This window comes from Metopolophium dirhodum, chromosome 1 (genome assembly GCF_019925205.1).
Source record: "Metopolophium dirhodum isolate CAU chromosome 1, ASM1992520v1, whole genome shotgun sequence".
In the NCBI taxonomy this organism is placed as follows: Eukaryota; Metazoa; Arthropoda; class Insecta; order Hemiptera; family Aphididae; genus Metopolophium; species Metopolophium dirhodum.
The window spans coordinates 49,155,368-49,174,517 of NC_083560.1; the positions used below are offsets into that span (position 1 = coordinate 49,155,368).

At 29.1% G+C, this 19,150-nt stretch overlaps 1 protein-coding gene across 1 annotated transcript in view; it reads right to left on the reverse strand.

The window, feature by feature from the left end:
- Window positions 1-19,150, reverse strand: part of LOC132934174 (limbic system-associated membrane protein-like) — a 569,464-nt gene that overhangs the window by 44,306 nt on the left and 506,008 nt on the right. The window contains exons 5-6 of the mRNA XM_061000449.1: window positions 17,941-18,091; window positions 12,080-12,177 (exon numbers count right to left, since the gene is read on the reverse strand). Of these exons, the coding sequence (XP_060856432.1) occupies window positions 12,080-12,177; window positions 17,941-18,091 (249 nt within the window). The remainder of the gene's footprint in view (window positions 1-12,079; window positions 12,178-17,940; window positions 18,092-19,150) is intronic.

Sequence of the window (19,150 nt, forward strand, 5' to 3'; positions counted from 1 at the left end):
TGTAAATTCTAAGAAACTTGACCACATATATGACATATTACCCCCTAGCCAAAACTTTTATTACATTTTAGTAGGGGTTATTAATAGAGTAATACTATAAGTTCGGATATGTATGATTAGGTGTTACATAATATGACAATTATACAAACAATAATTAATATATCATGATTATAACGATGATAGCAATGTAGTTGTTGTATACAGGTATAACGTTATAATAATAATCCTGAGATATAATAGTATTGATTGTGCGTGAAATTAAAGATAATAATAATATTTATGATAATAATAATAACAGTTTGTTATTAGACAATAGAGACATATTAAAATTAAATTAATTAAGTGATTAACTATTAAGTATTATACTTAAAGGTACATATGGATAAGTTTAATTAAACAATAAGTGCTTAGGGGTGACCACGTTTTTAACAGAGACAGTGGCGCCAAACTATATTTTAAAAGGAGGGGGGGCAAGTAAAAAGTTATACGGACCACCACCCCTGTTTACAAAATTTTGCTGCATATGTATACGTTAACAGTTTGGGAGTTAGGAACATAATTCATAAATAGTTTGTTGGGGTACCCACGGACCCCCACGACCCCAACCATCGAAAAAAGTGGGCGCCCCTCTTAGGTTATAGGTTCGGCGCCACTGAACGGAGATGATGACGTGAAATTAAGTTTACCCGATACTTTGAGTATTGTCTGTGGACAATATGTTTAGCCAGTATTTTATTTATAATAATAAATTAACTTGAATTAGGAAGTTTTTATGAAGTTATAATTTTTTTTATGAACCAGGATATTTCCTGGGTATTGCTATAATTTTTAACATTTTATTTCGAAAAATTTAAAATTGTTTGATGTTTAAAGACGCGGCACTTACCATAATTGAGGCAAGCGTGAACGAGTAGTGACTTTGTATTTATTAAAATGTTATTAATAGAGAATTTTAATTTGTATTATAGATTTTACATTAAATTATAAAATGGAATTGAATATTAAATGAATAGTAATTGCATTCAACACTTAATTACCAACTGCATAAATTATACACGTCATAGTATGTTTGTATAGCTTTTAAAACGTGAGACAGTCAACCGATGAATTATTTTAATAATATTAATTTTATATATATTATTATATAATATACATTTCATAAATTATACTTCTCCCGTTGTACATAATACATAGATTTTTTGCGTAATTACTTTATTTATTTACACAATTGTAATGATACTATTATTAAGTTAGTTCTAATGATTTAATAATTTTAATACTAAATGTTGCGCTTATAATACATTTTTAACTATTCTACTTACATTATAGTGTCAGATATGAAAAACTATAAAATTAATAGTCTTGTATTACTTAAGTTTTTTGTTCTCCAACATCTATGGATTCTAATCAACGCAGCAGATGACATACCAACACCAAGAAATTTACCAAGTATACCAATTAAACATTTTAATAAAGTTATAATATATAATAACAAGATCAATAACATATCAATGAAAAATTTTTAAAATTCGACCAATCGTATCTAACATAACTCTGACTGTTAAACAGTTCGGTTGTAAACTGCATTGGTTATCATACCAATGCAATAAAGGGGTGAAATAGGTTACCATTTTGCTGTAAAAAAGTTGTTGGAGTCTATTGTAAGTCATTGAGTAGGAAACAGTTATGCATGTGTTAAATTTGAATTCAATGATAAATCATTTCATATGAAAAACGATTCTAAGCGGAGAAAATCGGTCAGACTATATCATCAATTAAATATACAGCAAATATTACCTAATTATTATAATAATTTATTTTACTGTTGTCGATTAAGTAGTAGAAAAAAAGATTCAAAAGGCTTTAATGGCATGTATAACAAAAAAACAAAATTAGGTAGTAATATCGTATAAAGTTTATTACATGACATGACAAGTGGGTTATCAATAAGAGCTAAAGAAGAATTAGTCGAATTATTTGAAGATAGTGTGTTTGAAATGAATTTCAATCGAAAAAAATTAATAAGTTTCTGGTTATCAATTCAAGAAAATTATCCAACTGTTTCCAATGAAGCTGTAAAGATGCTACTCCCATTCATTTCATTATATAATTGTGAGGTTGGTTTTTCGGCAATGGTTGCTATTAAAACCAAATTACGGAGCAAATTGAAACTTTCAAACTCACTGCGTCTCAAGCTTACCAATGTTGAAGAGGATATCGATGATGAGATGAAAAAAAATAGGAAACAATTACATCCTTCACATTAAAATTAAATACTTATTAAATTACTAATATATATTATACTTATTATACTTTTTTTTCGTAATTACATACAATTTAATAAAATAGTTTAATTTTCTGTTGTATGGTAAAAAAAAAAAGGTCATTCATTGATATTGTGGGTCACCATATTTTAAAAAATTTTCAAAATGGGTCGTACAATAAAAAGTTTGGGAACCTCTGGTATAAACCATAAATAGGTAGTAAAAAGGATAAAATGAATTCTAAAATATACGTAAAAGTTTCAAATCTCCCCGAAAAAGATTTTTGAATTCTATGGAATTAACTAAAATCGTTAGGTAATATTTGTTTAAATTTTGAATTTCAAATGTCTATAAGTAATTTATTTTAGATTTTTCGGAAGAAAAGCTTATAAGAAACCTTAATTTTAAACCCTTAACTATAAAAATTGAACACTAAATTTTTAACCACAAAATAATTTCAAAACTATCAAAAATTGTACTAATTTTGTCAACATTTAAACTTAAAATACATATTAAACAATCGTATTTATGTAGGTACCTACCATTGTTTTAAAATAGGGCTTATAATACTTATGACGTATCTTGTATTACATTTCAAACATTTAGACGTAGCGAACACATTTTTATTGACTTTTATAGGAATTTCCAATGTCCATAAATAGCTCTTAAAGTGACAAAATATTTTGAAAACGTTATTTATAGAAAATAATGTTATAAAAATGTCATAAAAATTTAAAGTATTTGGGTAGTTGGTTATTCGTTGTATTGGTTATTAGTTATTATTTGTTCATATTTTGTTGAATACTGCTTTTCAAGAAAATTTCTTATTATACTAAAGAAAAATTTAAATTATTATCGTATTCTTAGTGGCAATTTTACAATGACACCAATAAGCTGAAGCAACAACTTCTAAAAAAAAAACACAATATCCATCATTTAAGTAGGTCACCTAAAAATGTTTAGCTGATGATGTCCATCATCTTTAAATAATATGTTATAATATATTGAAGGTTATTAAAAAAATGTTTGTCGGGGAACGTTCAACGTCAAGGGACTATACTGTGGCTTTGCCAGCGTTATAGTTTATTTTATGTAGTAAAATATAACTGTGTTTAAGGCATTTGTTTTTTAATCTTTTAACACTTTTAACATTTTTCTTAGTAGATAGAAACAATACACGCGCGTTTGTGTGTGTGTGAGCAACCTCATAACCTGAGTATTCTCCCACGACCCACGAGAGACAACCTACGTTTTAAATCCATTTTTTATTTGTGTACTTAGCCTCATTTTCTGGAATCCAATATTGTTAGATTCAGTAATTAAAACAACTCAGAGGGTATTGATAACATCGAAGGACAATTCGAAAATATTTTGTAATCAAAATCATTCAAACAGATAATTAAACATTTACAGAAATTAGTTGATTATTAATTACGTAAAATAAGGGGTTCAATCCTATGTTAGCAAGATTTAAAGTACAATATTTATACAATTTAACCATTGGTTTAATATTTATAATAATTTATAAATCGATAGTACCAGAATTATTACATTTACTACAACACAAAAATATAGAGATAGCAACTTATCGCATCGGTTAGTATAGGTAATTAATAATAATGAATACACTAACTTTAGGAGTTCCTTCAACGGACGGGTTTTAACCTATTAAACTACGCATGCCCATAGTAAATCATACTCCACTACTAATATACTTTTTATTAAATATTATGGATATTTTCTAAGAAAATAAAAAAACGTGAAACTTGAACTGCTTCGTAGTAGGTTTCAATTATACCTCATCATTGAGTTGGCACTGTAATGGATAATATGTCAAATCTGAATTCTACAATAGTAAATCGTTGTGGTATTAAACTAGTATAGAAAAACTGGTTTACAAAAAATCGATCCAGAGCAATTGTCTCAGTGTCCATTTCCTAGAATATTTTATAAGACATTTAAAATGGAATAAGTAGTTTATTTTTCTACGAGTAATATGGTAGGTTTAACAAATTAATGCCAAAAACATAGAATATATCATAATGTTTTCATATACTATTGTAATTATTAACTAATGTACCGTGGAATTGTGTGAATTGGTTCGTGGTAAAAATAGCGTAAAACTAGTCCAAATTGTTTATACAATTTAAAAAGTGTATAGGAAATTATAATTTGTACATTATACCTTCGTTACAATAAAAAAACTTAAATCGTTATTTGTTTTAACTAATGTAAGAAAACAACTTGTGAGCAACCTTGTATCACAATTTCAAACATATCAGCATCATTTGAAATAAAAACAAGAGAAGTCAAAAATGTGAAATGCATATAAATAGTTCGAAGAAGGTCAAAATATTTTTAAATTTAATATCGAATCTTTTACTATTTGGTTAAAATAACTTTCTAGTTTCTACGGATGTGTCTTACTTCATTTCAACAATAAAACAACATCGGGGCCTGGACTATAAAGATTCTTCTGTAAAAAGTATTTGGTGAAAATATGAAGTCTTTACTGTTAATCATATCTGAATTACATCAAAATAAAGTTCAGTATTGTCGCAAATTTGTTTTGCATACATTTATCCACTGAGCTTTGTTAGTTTTTTTCAATTATTAAGAAAATTAACATTTTAAATCATACTGAAAACCCCACTTAATATTGGGTACCAGAGCACATCCTCTACTCTAAAATGTGACAACACAATATCCCTCCACCACTTAAAGTCTAAAATCAAAGAACGTAAATAATCACAATTATAAATAATGGTAAGAATCTGATAATGTTACAAATATTATAAATGTTGATGATGACTGGAAAACCTCGAAATCATATTTAACTGCTTTATAAATGATATAATATTTTAATAATAGTATCATTATTTAATAGGTACTCACAAATATTTTATTTATTTTATAAAAATAAAAACTATGATCTCGAATAACTTATAAAAATCAAAAAAATATGCATAAACATAATGCATAGGTATTATAAAATAACTAATACATGATTCAATTGTTTGTTTTCAGAACTTGGAAAGTCACCGTGCATGTATTCAGGTAGTTTTGATCCAAATGGATACTACTGCCCAGTTGTTCCAATGCCAGTTACATCTCTACCTATAGAGTGTTCATCATTTATTTATGATGGAGTAGTATGTAATGAAAATTTTGAATTCAATCCTTCCGATAATGATTTAAGTAAGTAAGGAAAAAACTATTTTAGAAAACAAATTGATACCTAACTGTATCTATTTGTACCTAATCAAGTGGATAGATATAACATAAATCGCATATTTTAATAAAATAATAAGAAAGTACCTACCTATATTAAGTCACTGGTGTCATTCTAATGGCAAGGGAAAAAGGGTATTTTTTACACTTTTATTTCTAATGGAAAACTCGGCCAGACTAACTATAATATATAATCATTATACTTATATTACACACGCGCGCAAATAAAACAACTTTCAATTACAATCGACGAGCAGAATACTCACAAATAACTCCAACACTAAATTAATTAGGCTCCTATTATTTTAATTAAATTCATATTTTAATGTTAAAATAATTAAGCTAACCCCATACTGTAAAAGTTTATAAATATAGGATTTGCAATAATCATACCATTTTTTCTTCAAATTAAAATAGTTTTTTTTTTTAATTTACAGCTAATATGGATAATCTTATAAGTTCTGGTAAGAAATTGTATATATATTATAGTCATGGAAGCTTACAAAGTTGGATGAAAGCAACTGATCCATCATTGGTGCCAACTGAAGCTGCCAAATTAACATCCTTTTTAGGTTCTAATTTAGCTGCGGGGTTAATACTAAAAGATTTAAATTATATTTATGATGGTGTAAGTACCAAACTATTTTAACTAATGTAAATTATTACATTTTTACATAAATGTCATATTTTATCTTGATAGTATTTAGAATTATCCCCTCCCCCAACCACCCACCATAAGTTATTAAATATTTGTTTTTGAATATTCTTCCCTTATTTCCAATGTGTAGCGAACACTACACCAAGTAATAGGGTTGAGCTCACCACTACCCAAAATAAAATAAAAATTGTACTAGTTAATATAGATATTATGAACAAAATATTCATTAATTTAAGTTGGTTTTAAATTTAATTTACTCGGGCATAGACACCCACCCCCACCAAAATCTTTAAAGATAAAACGGTCGCTACACCTTGTGTATGAGTTAGGCGCCACTGGATTTGTAGGCCTAATGAAAAGGCTGGTTATAAATTAAACTGAAAACAATTAACATATAAATAGGTACTAATCTTAACAAAGACCTAGTGGTTCCTATATTTTAAACGTTAATATTAACGTAGACGGTGGCGTGGCAATCATTGGGATAAAATTATTATTGCACGCCAGAATTGGTAAATTGTAAAGAATATTAATAAAGTTATAGTGCAACTATAATCTTAACATTCACTGAGCCTATTAATTTATAATAATTATTGTCATTGGTCGTACATTGGTCGTTTACCTGGTCGCATTGACGACATTATTGATGCGCATGCGATTACACTATTTATCGATAATCTACGATTCAGTTATTGTAGTTTTATAGAAACTTTTTATTTGAGGGTACAATACTGTGTAATAGAACTTAAAAGAGTGATTTTACCATTAAATAAAAATCAAAATAAAAAATATGTTATATAATTAATTGTTATATAACATATAATTATGTTGGCATACTAAAATTAATTTTACTCTACTGTGATTGCTCTATCGCAGTTGGGACGCAATAACCCATGTTTGTTTAGGTACATACTAATTAAAAATATAAAATATGATAAAATGTATTAGGTAGGTATTATGAAATTTAAATATTCCTTCCTATTTGTATACAGGCTGTCTGTAAAATTATTACAACAGGTAGGTTAAAAATTTTGGTTTTACTGTTTTTATCTTGATTTTTTTTTATAAATCGAAATTGTTAATAGTTTGTATCTTTGTAATTATTGTCATTATTAATCGTTCAACGACAGACTTGTCTTAAAAATGATGATAACTATAAAACATTAATATACCTAATAATATGTTATACTGCACTTATAAACCTACAATATAACTACTGTTGACTGTCGTTATTCAGGTAAAGATAATATTATAGACATGAATGTATTACATAAAAATATACCTTAAAATGTTAAATATTAATCGGGGCACATTTTAGATACAACAAAAAAAAATCTTAGGTCGTATTTCGGGTACAACTTACTAATATTCAAGCCACAATTAAGAATTAGACTTTTTTCGCTGTTATCATTGAAGAACAACTACTATGCAGTCCTTATTCGATATATCAGCTATAGTTATGCGAACTACAACACTTAAAAAATAATATATTTTATCAATTTGTCTTGTCCATTGTCTTACCTTAAACTCACCCTTACTTAGCCACACCCCCTTGTCTGCTCTACTGATTTCATAAAATACAATTGATTATTATTTAGTAATCCAATTTTATACGAATTTGTGGATACATACAACATTTTTTTGTTACTGTTCCTGAACAGATATAGATAAGTTATCATAGACACATTTACATAGTTAAAATTTAATTAATACTAATAAATTTATTATTTTTCATTGTTTCTTAGAATTTAGATTATCATGTTGATCCAAATTTCAGCAACAATTTAAGAGATTACGTAACTGTTATGAAACAAAATATTCCTAATTTAAAAATTGGACTATATGTAAATGCAAGCAATATAATATATTACAGTAACGATCAAAATTCTCCAGATTGTAAGTGGATGAGTTTACATTAACAAATTTAATTAAAAATTAATCATATTTTTAGGGTTTTTTGATATAAGAATGGATTGGTATTTTTACCATACATTTTAAGTACTTACCTACAGACTTATATTATTAATTAATTTTTATTTAATGATATGTTAAATGTCTTATAATAGGTACCTAAAAATATATTATTCTTATATTATATAAATAAAAATGATGTCTGTGGTTTGGTTGACAGGGTTTGATTTTACTGTATTAAATGATTGTATGGACTATTATGTAATCGGGTTTGATAAGTTTAATCCATGCAATGATCATTTTAGAGGTGGAATCGTTCCAGTAAACACCATTTGTGGTTTCAAAAATTCTTTGGTAATTTTATATCCAACTTCTAAAAAATAAGATGGGTAATTTTTTGTATTTTGCAGACAACATTATCAAACGCTTTATATACTTCAATGCTTGCAAAGGAAAAAATGTATATTGAATTTTTAGCTAATCCTATACCTAATGATTCACCAGTGCTGCCAGTATGCGCAGTGACTTATCAAAAAGTATAAACATAGTTCAATAATTATTTTTTTTTATTAAATATTATTATATTATAATGTGTGAAAAAAAAATCAAACAATATTTCAGATTCTGAATGGAGCGATGATTGTATTGGTTTTACAATTAAGTGTAGTTTTTTTTGTCCGTCATCACAGACAAGCAGGAAAAATGCTCATTATTTAAGTTTAGTGTAGTTTCTGGAAGAGTTTTTGATTTAGTTTTTTATAAACAGGAAATATAAAAAAATATACATTTTTTAAATATTAAATTGAACAAGCTAGATACCAAAAAGCCACAGAAAACGGAAACGTTAGCAATACCAGTTTTCAATAAAATCGATTTTTTTTATGTTATTAACCGTATATTCTGATCAAATATTATGAATTATTTTAGAATTTCTAGACACGAAATAACTTTCAAATTATTTTGGTTGCTTTCAGCTATTTTAAACTTTAACTCAATTGGTAATATTTATAACGTTAATTATTGAAAAAAAAAACTATTGCTTATAATTGATATCGATGATGATTACATAAAATATTTCAATATTTAAAAATTACAACTTTGATTTTATTCATATAATAAATCAACGTAGTTTTAAATTGATACCCCATAATGTTCTTCTTGAAGAACAAATTCTAAAAAATGTATCTTTTATTTAAAGTTACTTGGAAATGACGCACCTAACTAATTCGGTTATGCAACTTAGATACAAGTTCCTAACAGATAAGTGATTAATGATAGTATAGTAGAATATTACTTGCCCAAATTTTCTATGCGTTATAAATGTTTTGTTACTATGAAATAAATTAGCTATGTACTACTACTACTAATCTGTTTACTTAACAATGCATTTAAATAAACGATATCATTAGTGTTGATCATATTTACGTATTATGCATAGGTAATAATATTTATTCACCGTGTTAACCATATTATGTCACTTTTCCATATTCAAATAATTGTAATATTTTGTAAAAATGTTTAAAAATTACAGCTCTGTGAAGATTCTAAGTTAATGAAAACTTGGTGTGCTGATAATCCAGATGCATTCTATGATAAAGTAATATTGTACATAATGCAATGAGATAAATGTTCGAGTTTCAATATTATTTCTTTTGTTTGTAGGGTAAATTTGCCAAAGAAATATTACACGCACAGGGAATCATAACGAAGTATATCGATACAATTGATCCCACCGCAGAATGTGCATGTGACTCCAGAAATCAGTTTATAACGTTTAAGATGATGTTACGAGGTTTTTCAGATGCAAACCGTATCACAGATTGTTTAAAGTTAAATAGTATTGTAGCAGAAGAACCAAAATGTACGGAAGCTTCCACTTCAGCTCCTACATCAAATCCCTACATAAATTATTTATTTGGTTATTTTTTTTCATAATAGTTTTTGAAATGCTTGTTGGGTAATTTACTATAGTATATCATGAATTATAACACATTAAAATATGTATTTTCGTGTAGTCATATTATAATATGCAAAAAGCCTTTCTATTATTATAGAACTATTACTATTATCTATTATTATAGATCTCAACGAATATTGTTTATTACGCCCACAAATAATGTACATTATGCTACATTAATGTGTTTTACTTTTAAAAACAATTATTACAATAGATTTTTTTTAATTTTTGGCGATTGTCTAAGACTCGAAAAGCATTACCAAGACTTTTACAAATTCGATTGGTACTTATTTACTACTCAGGAATATTTTCATTTGAACAAAGCATGTTATTAATAAAAATTACAAAATATATTGAAAAACCATGTTTTTAGATTTGAAAAACAGATTTAATTATACAAAAAATTTTATTAATTTATGAATGTTAGTTTTTAGATTTTGAAAATACGATTCGTTAGAGTAGAAAAAGAAAAGTTATTAGTAGTATTGAGATATTGCGGAAAACTAAATAATAAAACCAAGACTTGTCCTTTACTCAAATGTGAGATGCCATCTATAGCTGGTTTAAATTGTGTGGTAGTAAGCGCACTTATAAAACAAGTTAATACAAATTTGGAGAAATAGGGAACTAAGTATCTTCATTCCTAGCTACGATCAGATCATCGGCATTCTATATGGAGAGTTGGTGGTTAAGCTAAATAGTAAAAGCATTTAATGATATACTGACATATTAATGTGTTATTGAATACTAAATAATATTGTAAATGATCATTAGAAGTTAATATTAAAGAACAACAATTATTATTATTATCATTATAAAAATACCACAGATCGCATACCTATAAAAAGTCTATCCTATAATGTTCTTGTACAATCTGTGAGTATACGCTGTATTATAATTTATTCTGATGACAAAGTTGAGTTATATTCAAAACACACAAAAAGACGATATGGTGCGTTTTCACTTACAGTTGCTCTGTTACAGCTATAGTTGTCAACTAATAGTTGAAAACAAATTAATTCGTCAACCATTCGAGGCAAGTTCCAAATATAATATTACGTATATCGTATATAATTGTGTAGTTACATCACTATAAATACAGAGGGCGAAAAGATCGCAGGAATAAATAAAAACGCGTTTGAAAACTCCAATATACCAGGTCGTCATGACGGTAAAATTGACTTCATAAACTTATACTTGGGTCGTAATAAAAACTAGGTGGTACTAATACCATACGTACTACAATACCACCGCCACCACTACTACAACTACTAATAATACAGCTACTACCTCAGCCTACTGCCACTACGATATACTACCTACTATTACTACTACTGCCACTACTACCCACACGCGTTTTCCATTTTGCAGGGCTCGGTGTGTATTCACCGTAATTTGTCGGCCGACCTAATGACTTCCGCGGCCCGCCGCCGCGCGCGAGAGGAACGAAATAATTATTGCACTAGCGGTTGTCCGTCGGCGAAACGCGGGCAGATCGCACAAAAACGTGCCGAGGAAACGTAGTATAACGGCAAATTACGAATGACCGCAATTTAGGTGTAGTTTTCAATTTACAGAGTTTTCGTGATAAACATGTAACCGTACTACGCCAACTGCTGCCGTCCCACCGCGATAATAATAATTTTGATCTCTTGCCGGCTGCCACGCGCAAGTTTCCTCCCCGGATCCCCCGCGCCCCGCCTAACCTAACCTAACCGCGGTGGGGGAAATATATATTTTATCCCTCGCCTAGCCGGCTCACGCATTGTCTGAACGTTATTCATTGTTTCAAACTAAAAAACGTTCTTCGCTAATCTGTTGGGTCCAATGTGTCCGTTGAAAACTTAAGGCTGGCAATGTAGAAAACGCGATGTTAATGGTGCCGCGGATATTGTGTGTATTTTACGAGAGTGCATTAATAATATTGTTGTTGTATATTGGTAAAATCGATTATTTTAGCGACGAATTTCAGAGGACGCGCGTTAAGAGTCATCTCAGGTTAGTGTCGATCAAGTGAAAATATGTTTGCAGAAAAACAATAAAAAACATCTAACTTACGTCGGCTTTGGGCTCTGCGTGTACTATACAGACGATTTCAGTTTCTTGTCCTTCCACAGTGAATACAATCGATTGTTCTTCTTTGACTTCCGGAGGATCTAAAAAATTGAAAGTCAAAATCTAAATAAATCCGAATTTATATACGATGTCATAACATAATACACACGCAAAGTATTTATGATAGTACATAATAATATATTAAATATTAAATTATTCAAGTACATTATTACAGTACTTATAACAATTGATATACAACATTCATTTAGAACCATATTAACTCAACAGACATTTCGAAACCGTAATTTAGACATTATTTTGAAATTTGAGTTTTGCATAATATTATTATCTTATTGTATTTTTAAGCCCTTATAATATAGTCTTATACAGGTACCTACTAATAATTAGTACTTAAATTTTTGTATTTCAATTATTGAAATACTAATGAGTGTTGCGTTTCGTACTCTAACAGCACTTGGAGCCAACAATGTTTGCAAAAGCAATGCGTACTTATAATATCTGATAAGACATATTATCGAAGCACCGGAACCGATGTTTATCGTTGACATGTTGTTCAATTTAACCACCAATATAATATTATACCACGTAGGTATTGTATGTATGACAAAGTACAATATTATATTATATGGGAACCTCTATATATATATATATAATATATCACATATTATTATGTGGTACGCGATGTTTGTCTTTCCGTTGTATACACACGCCCACACATATTATATACAATAATGTATACTCATACACACTCACACACACACACACACACACACACACACACACATATATATATATATAGTGAATAATAACATATAGTGTTTACGACTTCGTACATGATGTACATAATATATATATTTTTTTTGTGTATAGAAGAATACGTCAGATGACGATTGCGCGCCTCCCCCACGACTGCAGGGTCGGCATCCGACCCCGCCGTCGTATAAACCTTAATCAGATAAACCTCGCTGCGAAGTATATATATTCGGTCGAGTCGCAGGCCAAGGTGAGGGTCGGATCGGGATGTGTGACGAGAAAACGACTTACATATATATATATCGATGAGACGGACGCAGAGTGGGCTCTTCAAATTTTGCGCAAACACACAAACTTTATACCACTGTCGTGCTCGATACCCCTCGGCCCGCCGACCGCGATGGTTCACGTGCGCGCACTGCAATTTGTAAGTCCTGCACTGCACACTTTCTCCACGTCGAATTGCACACACACACACCCATATACCTAACCCTCTACATACACACGACATGTTCTGTAATCACGTTATCCTGGCCGTCGTCGGCGATACGATACGACTGCGACGGCGGACCGGAGGTAAACAAACTCGCGCGCACACACGTCACGAGCGGGCGCGCGCGGACGATCCTATTTTAACAAAATGTCGATTTGGAAAAAAATACAAATAGACGAAAATAATATAATATACCGCTCGTCGTTTTTTTTTTTCGTGTATTTATTTGTTTGAGTTTTTTTTTTTTTTTGTATGCTATATTTTTGCAAGAAGAGAAACCGATTCTCGAAAGGGAGAGTTGCGAGAAATTTAAAGAGAACGTTAACGAACTCTTATTGTTTGAAAACAACGGACCACGTGATTTCTGTAAGAGTATAGCTGATATTAACATTGTTGATTTCATTGGCGTGTGTTTTTTTCCTCCATCCGTTTCCGTTCGATTTTCTTTGCGGAGCAGCAAAAGAAAATAAGAATAACGATAAATTCCTTCTGGCGTACATTTTCCAGAATAAACAGACGCCGCTGGCATACTTGAGCCCATACGGGTTTTTTCGAATGCGCTTTTCTGCTTTTCTAAAAACGTCGGGGAAAAAAATTAATTCTCTCTCGCGATATTATTTTCTTTACATTTTTTTTTTTTTTTTTTCATACCATGTCCTTTTATATTCTCGAAACCGACAGTGACGCCTTTTTTTCCTTCCGTATTACTCTGCATAAATATATATGTATAAGAGTTCTTTTTTTCGGGCTACACACACAAACGCATCATAATAACTCGCGCGTTACACATTCGCGTACAATATCATATACATATCGCATTCACGTAATATTATCGTCCCAATAGTTACAAACAACGGTACGCTATTTTCAGCCTTCAGAACTCGGTTTCAAATACTTGTTTGAACATTATTGTCCGCCCACGTGGTGGTGTTGTGTGTGTGTGCGTTTGTGCAGAGTGCATATTACGTTAAAACACAAAATGTCAAATAAAACTACGAGACAGGGTGTATATATATATATACATATAGTGTGAACGAGGAGACGGTTTACGTGCGGGGGTGGGCCCGCAGTAAGTTTATGCACAGTTTAAACAATAAACAAAGTTTTTATCTTTTGATACTTATTATATTATGTCGTGATGGATGTTTCTGTTTGTGTGTTATAATTGTGTGTGTATTTTTGTTTTCGTTTAAAGTCGAATATATACTATCAAAAATGCGCGATTATTTACCTGCCTTTTCTACGTTCGGGCAAACGACACTATATTTTCTACTTCTGTAATATGTACAGTGAAGTATCTACACGACGTAATAAGGGTTGTGAAATAAAAACAACCGCTAACTCTATGAACATTAAAAGCGTATATAATTAATAAGTTATGCAAATTTTTTGGGTATTTCAAAATTAGTTTTCCTGCAGGTCGTATAAAATATATAAACTAGATAAAATTCAAACATAAATAATTAATGTTATGATATAAACCTAATATACGTTATGTGAATACCGCGTTGTTTTTGACCGCTCGTGGACAAGATAACACAAACCACGACAATGTTCGAGTTAGTTTTTTCTTCACGCCCACGACAAACCGTCTGGCCACTTTTTTTTTTGTTTCATTAGGTAACATTATATTTTTAAACCACGACCAACGTGACTTCAGTGCAATTTTATTATTATATTGTATATGATAAGTACGTGGTTTTTTTATACTTTTAGCTTCGGTTATGACGGTCAAAAACGAGTTATTATATTATACTGTTTTTCTGTTTTTATTCAAACGTTTCGGGAGGGTGTGCCTACACTTTACGGCGAGTCTGATAACCGCGAAAGCTGCGTATTAGGCGCAGACACCCGGATGGACGTCAAGTGCTCGTTGCATATTTCATCGGGCGGAATACACCTAGCCGAGCGTATTCACCGCAGCCAAATCCTTATGAATTTTTATTAGTGACGGATTTTCTCCGCGCACGTGTCTTGTCGCATTTCTGTTACGAGACGTGTTCTCACGCCAATGATTCCATTATCCGCCTTCGTGTATAATTAATATCGGCAACAATGGAAAAGTTTAATTGCCTTGTTCGGGGAACGCCGAAAATACCCGTTTCCTTCCCGGAGTACAATAGGAATTACAATACATAAATACGCTTCCACCGTGAACTCAAAACGAAATTTTACCGCGAATCAAATATAATATATTAAAACACCGGGGTATAATAATTGCTCCGTAACCCACATTATAATACTGAATTGTAACCGCGGCAGAAAATAACCGAACAGGGACCCAGTTTTACTGTATTGGGTTTATTGTCAAAAATGTAAATACACTTAGAGATGTAGGGAAGAGCTTGAATTTGAAAAAAAAAATCCGTCTTATGTTACTTAGAATTAAAACGTTATACAAGTTTTGCGATTATCGTTATTCAGAATTAAAACGTTATACAAGATTTGTGTTTATCGTTATTTAGAATAGTGTTAATGCCTATTAAATTTGCTAATAATAACTAATTTGGGTAGGCAATGGCCCGGATACGGAATATAATATAATCAATTCTAATGCCCGTATGCATGAAATAAATATTTCTATTAACCAATATGACTTTTAAACAAATTAATTTTAAATAATTTCGTTTTGCGTTACTTTCCGCACAAAAAATTTCTATAAATTACGTCTTGCGATATTTTTCGTTTAATGCTATTTTATAAATCACGTTTTGCGTTGTGTTTTGTTTAATGCTATATTAAATATTTTGTTAGTCGTTATGTTTTTTTGTTGCAGTATTTAACTATTTTTTACTATCGCTTTCCGTTATAATTTCGTTTACAAATTTCAATGGTTTTTTGTCAAATATAACGTTATAATCATAACGTTGTTATAACGTTTGCAAGTCCTGATATAGGGGGTTAGGTTGGAACGGACACAGTATAATAATGAATGCACGAGTAAATGATTTTCTTCTGTAAAATATTGTACAAAAACCTAAAAATAAGTGATTTTATTTGAGATATTTTAGAGTATTACATTATATATAGTACCTACTCAACGTCTTAACTTTTTAGTGTAGATTTTTAATACAAACGATATTTTATTGTGCAAAATAAGAAAATACGCGTTGAACTCGTTGACTATCGAAATAGCTATATGCATGTGATGAAATTCAATGCAACCCAGTTGAACGACAAAATCCTAATCTGAACAACTCAATGATGAAATATATTTTTTACCTCTTTCTGTTCTAGTAAAATATATATTCGGTATTTGTAATATTAGTTTGATATTTTAACACAACAGATAGTGAGCATTTCTATATTTCTCGCGTGTTGACACTTCATATTATAACATAATTATTATAAAAACATAATTTGATAATTTTATATAGTTTTTATTGTTTTTGATATTTAGTGCCATAATTAAATAACCGAAATATTACATCGCAACCAGAAAAAAAAAAAAAACAAACATAAAAACCATTTTAAAATATTAACGAGTTATGTTATATTTTAATATTAGGTATGATGAAAAATAAAATATTTTAATTATGTACCAAATTAGAAAATGAGGTGATGAGGTTTGAAGGGATTAAAAAAGGACGGTGTTATGGTGGGGATAGTAAATGAATGAATGCAAGAAAGGATAACATAGATTGAGAAATGTCAGTTAGAATGTATGGAGCCAAATTATTTGATAATGTAATGACTAAAATCACAAATGGCCTATATTAAGATTAAATTCGATTTTTCGATATAATTATAGTGAATAATATTAATTTATACAATAATTATATTCATAAGGAAATCCAAATTATAAATTAATGGAATTTATAATCAAAATAAAACTAGATCAAGAAAAATTGCATAAAAATAACAGCATATTATGCAGTTAAAGTTTATCTTAGATCAATAAAAATAAATCAAAATATTATATTTTATTAAAATTTTAATATACTACAAATTTATGTATAAGTGAATGAAATAATATTTATTTATTTTTATATTTTTATCCACAGTGAAAAACTATAAGTAGGTAGTTAAAGTATATTATAAAACTAATTTTTTTAGAACAAATACTCAAATGAAGTATATTAAAAGTTGAAATGGCGTTTAGTTTGCTATTACTTTCTGATAAATATCGTCTTCTTGGTCTTTTATAAATATTTTTCTATCAATATTTAATAAAAGGTATTTTTTTTAATAACTAATTATTTAAATTTAAAAATGAAATAAAATAATTATTTAAAAAAAACTTGAAATAATTTTATAGTAATTGATATTTATAATTTTATACCTAAGATATTATATACTATACACATTTTTATTTTAGACAAATTGCTTAGTTTAAAAACTAAAAATCAATTACTCATTCTAAACTAGGTCTCGCAAAAAATAATTATAAGACCTTTAAAAAAAGACTAAATGTATACCTAGTATATCCTTATATATAGATTTAATAAAATTAATATAAATAATTTGAATTGTTTATCTGTGGGTACATTAATATCCACATTGTGTTCAAGTTCTGAATGATAAGTTCATTTATGCCTAGTTGTTTTATATTTTTATGAAACATAAATTTAATAGAGTATTATAATAGTATACTTACATAGTATATTTAGATCGATTTCTTCGTTCACGGTTGTTCCGATATTATTTGATGCGGTGCAGATGTAAACTCCATCGGCTTGTCTTCGGACAGAGTCAATTGTATACGAGTTTCCAATAAAGGTTTTTTCACCATTTGGAAGCATATTATTCTGAAAAAAAAAACACAATAAATTAAGTGGAATGTAGGACTATAGGAGTTTGATTTACCAAAAGGCTGAGTTCGTTACATTTGATCGTGTAATTGAATGTGAAAGTAACGATAAATATTGAAACATTGAAAATATGATTCCAAGTAGAGCTTGCAGGTTAAACATAGTGATAAAATGGTTTTGACATATATAGGATCCCATTATTTATTAAATCTATTTTCTGAATTACATTCGAAAAAATTACCCAATTTGTAGTTGTTAAAACCTCACTTGATTAAATTTCTTTATTTTTTTTCTCATTCATTGGTATTTTTTCTTGTGCTTTGGGAAACCTAATGAGAAAATCGAAAAACTACCTCTACCAAGTGCCCGCACGTAATGAATGACACTTTCAACCAACGTAGTGGTAGGTAGGTACATACTTGAAACATTTGTAGCTTTTTAACCCCTAAAAGTGTAAATACACAGACAAAATTCATAAAATTTAAACCAATACAAAATCTAAATTAATATAACATGTTATTTACAAGAGCAAAATTTAAATTGTTTTTTTTTTTTTTTTATTTTAAATTTAAATTAAACCGTACTTATGCTTTTTTTTCCAGAAATAAATTTAAAATTACTTTTCACTGTTAACCGTTCTACTGGTAATTATAATTATTGTACAATTTAAAAATACTAATAAAGTCACAATGAAATAGATTTACCAAATAAATTGGGTAGATGGTCGAGATCATTTGTTTTTCGGTAGTTTATAATTCCAAGAAAAAAGTGCTATAGCTGTTCAGAGGTTTCTCTAAAAACAATTTCATAATATTATCATCTCATTTATAAGAATACAAATTGAAAAACTTGTGAAATTTACATCACATCCGGTTTACTTATTTCACGGGGAACGAAGATGTTTTAAATCAACTTCTTTTCTTTATAATATAAGTACAATTTGTAATTTTGTTTTTGAACTTATAGATTTTTTTTGCACAGTAATATTCAAAGTGAATACTTAAAAATCTCGTTTGTGATATTACAAGAGCTAAATTTGATTTCTTGTAATTCCTT